The sequence below is a fragment of the Pygoscelis adeliae genome, unplaced genomic scaffold, assembly GCF_000699105.1.
Source record: "Pygoscelis adeliae isolate BGI_AS28 unplaced genomic scaffold, ASM69910v1 Scaffold367, whole genome shotgun sequence".
NCBI classification, from domain to species: Eukaryota; Metazoa; Chordata; class Aves; order Sphenisciformes; family Spheniscidae; genus Pygoscelis; species Pygoscelis adeliae.
This window is the reverse complement of record NW_008825149.1, coordinates 399,167-406,447: the sequence shown is the minus strand read 5'-3', so window position 1 is coordinate 406,447 and position 7,281 is coordinate 399,167. Positions and strand designations below refer to the sequence as shown.

The following is a 7,281-nucleotide window of genomic DNA, read 5'->3' as shown; positions in this document are numbered from 1 at the left end:
TGTCCAGGTCCCTCTGGATGGCATCCCATCCCTCTGGCATGTCGACCGCACCACTCAGCTTGGTGCCATCTGCAGACTTGCTGAGGGTGCACTCGATCCCACTGTCTATGTCATTGATGAAGATATTAAACAGTACTGACGCCCAAGGAACACCACTCATTACTGATCTCCATCTAGACATTGAGCTGTTGACTGCAACTCTTTGGATGCAACCATCCAGCTAACTTCTTATCCACTGAATAGTCTGTCAATCAAATCCTTAGCTCTGCAGTTTAGAGAGAAGGATATTGTGGGGGACCGTGTCAAAGGCCTTACAGAAGTAGAGATAAATGACATCCGTAGCTCTTCCCGTGTCCACTGATGTAGTCACTCCATCATAGAAGGCCACTAGGTTGGTCAGGCGAGACTTGCCCTCGGTGAAGCCATGCTGGCTGTCTTGAATCACCTCCCTATCCTCCATGTGCCTTATAGCATAGCTTCTAGGACTTGGTAATACAAGATTATTTTTTCCTTTGTTCTTTGCTTTAGACACAGTCCATAACAGCTAGGCTGTATCATGACTAACAGTGAAATACAGAGGTGGCTTGTCAAACTTTCTGTTCTTTCTATGATTTTATATGGTCTAATTCCCTAGAAGATAGAGGAGGATTTTTGAGTGTTCTCTATCACCATTCCTGAATTTTTGGAATGAAAATAGTGCAGACCAGTAGCGTTCAGAACTGAACGGTAGTACAATAAAGATGTTTCCTGTAAGTAGCTTAATATAATAACTTCAAAATGACTCTTTAGTGAGAAGAGGAAAATAACATGCAAATGTGCTACTAAGTTGGCACTATTTAAAAGAAAAAAAAACACATTAGGGTCTTGAAGTTGCACTGTAAAATGAAATCAGTAATAGACTCTTCTTTCCACTGCTTAGGCTGGTCTAGTTTTATCATGAAGCTTAAAAAAAAAAAAGTGTGTGTAAAAAGTAGTGAGCTGAAGCTTAAGAAATAAAAATTCTAACTAATTCCTGTTTTATAGTAACATTGTGTATTTGTTTCAAATCCACACACCTGTAAATTATCTTAAAGGTTCAGAGTAGTCTAGTAAACATTATCCTTCTGTAAACTTTAGCCAGAAATTGTGGATGTCACTAGTAGGTAAACATGGAGTCTGTGCCATACTTTGGACAATCCTTGAATGCCTTCTGACACATGTAATGTTATATATAGACTATAGTTATAACTCTCATATTTGCATAGGGCTTAGTAAAATACCTGTCAGCGAGTCATTCTCAAAGTAGAATCTTTTTCTTATGGAAAACTACAGAGGTATTGCTAAAAGGATCATTGGTTAGAACACAGTTCACTGCTGCTAGACAGTTGGAAAGAAGTAGATATTAAGCATCAAAAAAATTGCATCATGTTCCTCTCATTTAAAAAAAAAAATCTTTAATGTGCATAGTTTGAGCAATGCTTTTAGGAGACAAGCTAAGACAGATTGGCAGTAAACCACATCTAGTTTCTTATATAATGTGTAAATGATTTAAGATGGCTTATTCAACACCAGAGTGGTTACACCTGTATGGCATGTTGCAAGGATGAACTCTGTCTTTGGGTAGACTGTAAGCTATATGATAAAGGCCAAGCATCTCTTGATAAAGGTCAAGCATCTCTAGCATTGGTAAAGTAGATATTTTGCATCTCAATAAATATTTACATTTGAGCAGGGTGTTAACATGGTTGTGTAGCTTCATGCTTAACTTGGTGTGGGAAGTAAACTTGTGTTGACCCACAGTATACTGTATCTACTAAAAACTATGTCTAATCATGAGCCCAGTACATCACTGTTAAGTCACAATGATAGATTTTATTGAAGCCTAATTTTCTATTCAATTGTAATCATAGAATCATAGAATAGTTTGGGTTGGAAGGGACCTTTAAAGGTCATCTAGTCCAACCCCCCTGCTGTGGGCAGGGACATCTTCGACTAGATCAGGTTGCTCAGAGCCCCGTCCAACCTGACCTTGAATGTTTCCAGGGATGGGGCATCCACCACCTCTCTGGGCAACCTGGGCCAGTGTTTCACCACCCTCAGCGCAAAAAATTTCTTCCTTCTATCTAGTCTCAATCTATCCCCCTCTAGTTTGAAACCATTCCCCCCTGTCCTGTCGCAACAGGCCCTGCTAAAAAGTTCACTGCCATCTTTTTTTATAAGCCCCCTTTAAGTACTGATAGGCTGCAATAAGGTCTCCCCGAAGCCTTCTCTTCTCTAGGAGAAGAATGTAATGTAATGAAGGAGAAAAGATGAAACTTCTTAGAGTCAGTTAAATTTTATTATAGTTTTAAGTTTGGTTACCCTCAAATGTAATTTTTAAACATCAAGTTTGAGAAGATCACTAATCAAAACAAGTGAGTTGTATTTCTTGGTCAATTTAGCTTAAATCCATGAATATCAGTGGAACTTAAGGCTACTTCTGTTATTTGAAGTCTTCCCTAGGTGTGTGCTCCTGAGTAGTTCTGTATTCAAACAGATTTCATATTATCTGCATAGGAGAGCTTTCTGACTGTCTCACTGTAGGACTTCCTAATTATCCTTCCTACCTATCAAGCATTTCTTTTTTTTTTTTTTTAAAAATAGAGCAAGTCTGAAGCTTTCTAAAAGTTCATTTTCTTTATGCTACATGTGTGTCTGGGATTTCTGAAGTGCAGGAGCTTTAGGCCTTGAATTCCTTTATGTAGTATGAATTGTTGGTAGTTACCAATTATAGCTTACGATCTGGAATGTGAGTCTGAGGATTTACTTTGTATTTAAACCTTTTAGATGCTGTTGTCTTCAAAATCAAATAGAATATAGTCAGTCATAACTTGCACTAAAAATGATACGGTTATTTTATCTTACAGGATAAGAAAGCTGAGAGCTTACTGCTGTTACACCTTTTTCAGGATGCAGTGTTTCAAAATTTTGTTCCATCCTCTCTTGAAGGAAACTTTTTTTTCTTCTGACTTCATGAAGTCTCTCTTACACAGTTCTGTATATGGGACAAATGCCTGGTAGTCCATTACTTCAACTTTATATACCTTGTGCTTGCATTTACTATGATTGGCATACAATCTCCAATCATAGCTTGTTTAGCCTGATCTTATAAATGTGTTTTGGATGTTTAGATAGGGTTTTGTTCTTGAATTTAGAGTTGGTTTTATATAAAACAAATGGGGCTTGGTGGTTTTTTTTTCTGTTGGCGTTAGCTGAAATCAGCCTTGCCAGTCATAAACAACCTTTCTGTCTCACGTATGAGTAACTAGCATGCAACTGAAGTCAGTGTATGAAACAATAGATTTTGTTTGAAATAAATTGAGTGTTTTTTTAAGCTGACTGCAATATTGGAAGTGTAATTATAAAAATTATTTCTTCACTAACTTCTTCCTTGCTGTAGTCCCCATTAATTTTATGCTACTTTGTATAGGAAGAAAAATGACAAGCAAGAAAGTCAAACAGGCTGAAGTTTTGGCTGGTGTGCTTTTTTTGGTTTTGTTTTCTTTGGCATTAGCCAGCCATAGCTCATCTAGGGCAGACATCCACCAGCCCAGCAATACTTAGTCCTCACCTACTTGTCTGTCATTGGAAAATATGTGGCTTTTGGCTTTTTGTTACTTGCTTTTTTTTCTTCAGGACTTCAGTAATTTTGATTCCTTTTCTGCTGCAGAGATATGGGTGACTTACCTGGTTGGTCAGCTGTGAAGTTGACATGGCAATCCCTCAACAGTTGGGGTCAGTAGGAAGTAGGGAAAAGCACAGCGAGTAGAAGAGGGAGGCAGTAGAAGGGCACTTGCCTAAACAAATGTGACATAGGGGTAGAAATTGTTTCCCAGCAGCAGGATCTTAATACAGTGCCAGCAGTAGGTCCCAAGACTTGCCAGGTGCTAAAAGGTGACAGTATTTGTTGTATGCTTTCTTAAATTTGTTTTAGTAATCTGTTCATGCTTTTTACTTCTCTTGCACATCTGTCAAAAGACCTCTTAATTTCTTGGACTGTGCCACAGGGTTTGTCAAGGTGGTTCTATCTACCCTTGTTTCACTTGCGTATTTTATCATGTACTAAAATTTCAATTATTCTTGAACATTAGTCTTACTGCCTTGCAGCTAATTTTTTTGCTAGAGGGAAATTTCACTTAGTATAACTTCCTTTTCTTTCGTTTTAGCTCCATGTGCTGTTAGGAATCTCCAGGACCTCGCTCGAATATACATCAGACGCACCCTTAGAAACTTCATAAATGAGGAGATGAAAGCCAAGGGTATTGCTCAAAAGGCTCCTCCGAAGCGAAAACGCAGGAGATGTCGTAGACGCAGGATTAACACCTATGTGTTTGTTGGTAATCAGCTCATTCCTCAGCCTCTAGATAGCGAAGAAGATGAAAGAATGGAAGACGATAACAAAGAGGAGGAGGATAAAGATCACAGTGAGGCCTTGAAGCCAGAAGAGCCTCCTCGAAATCTGTTGAGAGAGAAAATTATGAGTCTACCATTACCTGAATCTTTAAAAGCATACTTGACCTATTACAGAGAGAAATAACTTGTTTTAAGTAGAAATAATACCTACTGATAGTTCCTTTATTCTTGAAAATGTAGCATTTATTAAGAAGTAGGTGGACAAATTATTATTAGTCTTTCATCAAGACTGAAGTACAGCGATAAATCGTAACTTGTTTCTATCATGTCTTTGCTACAACGAAGACTTGCATTCAACAGTAGAATTCCTTTTTAAAAATCTATTTTTCTTTAAATTTTGAAAATGCTGTTTTAACTCTGATAGAAATATATATTCCATTATGCAGCACTAATCAATATTTTGCATGGTAAGTCTTTTTTGATCCCTAACAGATTTGTATTGATAAAAGGATGAGTGAAATTTTATATATGCTAAATAATTGTTAAACATGTGCATCTGACTTGATGAGCAATTTGTCTATATTTATTATTATTAGGGGAACATTTTAAACATTCAGACACTTATCCTCTAATGTCAGAATCAGACCCTTTTAAAGTTTATTTTACTATGGCTTTGTTGCAATCATTATTACTATGTTGGTATAGATGTATTCCAACAACACAAGTGCAATAAATATATACAGACACTGAATGAGCTGGCTTTAATGAAATATGAAAACACAAGTTCTGAAATGTCAGATGACCCTGCTACTTCTGCATTTATCTTTTGCCAAAAGATCTTGAGAAAAGTAACAGCATCTCTCAAAGCCTTAAAGAAACATCGTATTGAATAAGAAGCAAAGCAATGCTTACTTCAGCTCTGCTTATATTTAACTCCATTTTACACTTTCAGTATTTCTAACTAGAGGCACTTCCTCATTTGTGGGAAGTTTAAGACAGTACATTTTGTTTATTTCTACAGCTCAGAGCATCGAGTCAAAATGTTTGGTAATACAAGATTGTAATTTAAATATCAGTCATCTATATTTACTGCTTTTAAGTAGAGGTAGAATTTCAACAAAGTTTAGTTTGTATTGCTTATTGGGATAGCTATAACAGTAGAAGTTAGAACTTGTTCAGCAAATGCACTTTAGTAAGTGAATTTTATACTTAACATGCATCTCCAAGAAGGTAGACTTGTGCTAGCCTATATTTTGTTTCTGAGCATGGCTCTTAGCACAAAAATATTTATAAAATCATATGCATCTTTTGGAAACCTAAGAGTAGCCGTGCAGCTGTGGGGACCCACAATAGTGCTGATTTAAATCCTTCTATGATTTTTCCTCTTCTAGTTGTGAAGTTACTTGCAGTTCTCATTTTTAACTTTGTTTGCTTTTACCATCTTGATTTCTTCATTCTCTGTTGTAACATAACCATGAGGGAAAACACTGTTTATTAAGAACTTGGCATGATATGCATTAAAAGCCACAATCATTGGAAACATCTGCCTGTTGGACCCAGTGAAAAACATTCCTCTTGAAATATCCTGCATGATATATTTTATAATATTGGTAACATTTTTTTTGTGTAATAACAATAAAACAAAATCATCACATCTTTCTAAAACAGTAAATGTTCCTAGCTCAAGTATTTATAACCAGCCAATATGTGGTCTAACAGTCCAATATTGACTTCGAAATACATAAGCATTTTGTTGCATCTGAAAAGGAAGATAATACATAATCCCATGACACTGACTCTTTATGGTGCATTGAATGCTTTAGTCCCTGTTTTTTAAGGTACATCATAGTAATGTTTAAGTGGAACTTCATGAAGGCCTGTTGTACCAGCATGTGGAGTTACTTTCCGCAATATATTTACAGTATAAGTAAACAAAACTATTTGAAATAAGTATTTTGACTTTATTTTAAAAGCAGGAAAAACTAATAAGAAACAGTTTTCCCAAATAATGATACTAATAAAGTAATTGTGATGCTTCAGCTATAAGAATTGAACATAATCTTGTTTTAAATGGATTATTTTAGATGGAGTTTAAATAATCTGAAGTTTGAGATGTTTTTTGTCTCTCCTTTTCTTGGAATCTACATCCATAAGCTGAAGAGTATGAGATTATTAAATATTACTTAAATACTTTAAGGACTTCATACAGGATGCTTTTGGAGAATAAATTTCTGCATTTTTTCACACCTGTATACTTGGAAAAATGGACAGCGGATGACTTGTCATGATTCTTCAGTATGTAAGGGGTTTTTTGAGTCACTGAAAGAGAATGTTTCTTCTGTTTTGTATGTGGATTTATTTTACACTCTTGAATTTATATTTACATAAATAAGAAGGTAGGAACGCAAAATGAATTAAAAATTTTTGCCACCTCAGTTGATGATGGGGACATTGTTGCAATAAAATGTTGTTGGTTTTTTTTGGTGGTTTCTGCTTGCTTGAATTTCTGTGTTTCTGTGCAAGTATTTTCAGTTATTTGGAAATTCAGATACCAGTTTGTTCATAGTTAGGTCAGTAACTTCTTAATAAAGGCTATTCTTGAATTTCAGAAATAGAGTAATACACCTTCTTGCTAAATTTTGAATTTTTGCAAAGGTTGGAAGATGACATGTTATGACACAGGAAAGCTATTTTGGGCCCAGCACTACTTTTGAAGTACTCACGTGGAGAATTAGTTTCTTCTGGAGAGCCCAGAAGTTATACTTGAGCTAAAACCCATGAAACCCTTCTTGAGTATATGTTTGTAAATATTGAGATTGTTTTCACCCTCAACAGAGCAACTATCTAGGTCAAAATAAATAAGGAAAACTTTGAGGTAAGAATAGCAAGGGTGGTGAGCAATTAGCGAGT

At 35.9% G+C, this 7,281-nt stretch overlaps 1 protein-coding gene across 3 annotated transcripts in view; it reads left to right on the top strand.

Annotated features, from left to right (window-relative positions):
- The window catches only part of PCMTD1 (protein-L-isoaspartate (D-aspartate) O-methyltransferase domain containing 1), a 47,443-nt gene extending 40,577 nt beyond the window's left edge, over nt 1–6,866 (top strand). For all 3 annotated transcript variants that reach the window (XM_009328311.1, XM_009328313.1, XM_009328312.1), the window contains one exon: nt 4,185–6,866. In XM_009328311.1, the coding sequence (XP_009326586.1) occupies nt 4,185–4,555 (371 nt within the window). In that variant the 3' untranslated portion in view covers nt 4,556–6,866. The remainder of the gene's footprint in view (nt 1–4,184) is intronic.
- The last annotated feature ends 415 nt before the right edge of the window (nt 6,867–7,281 follow it).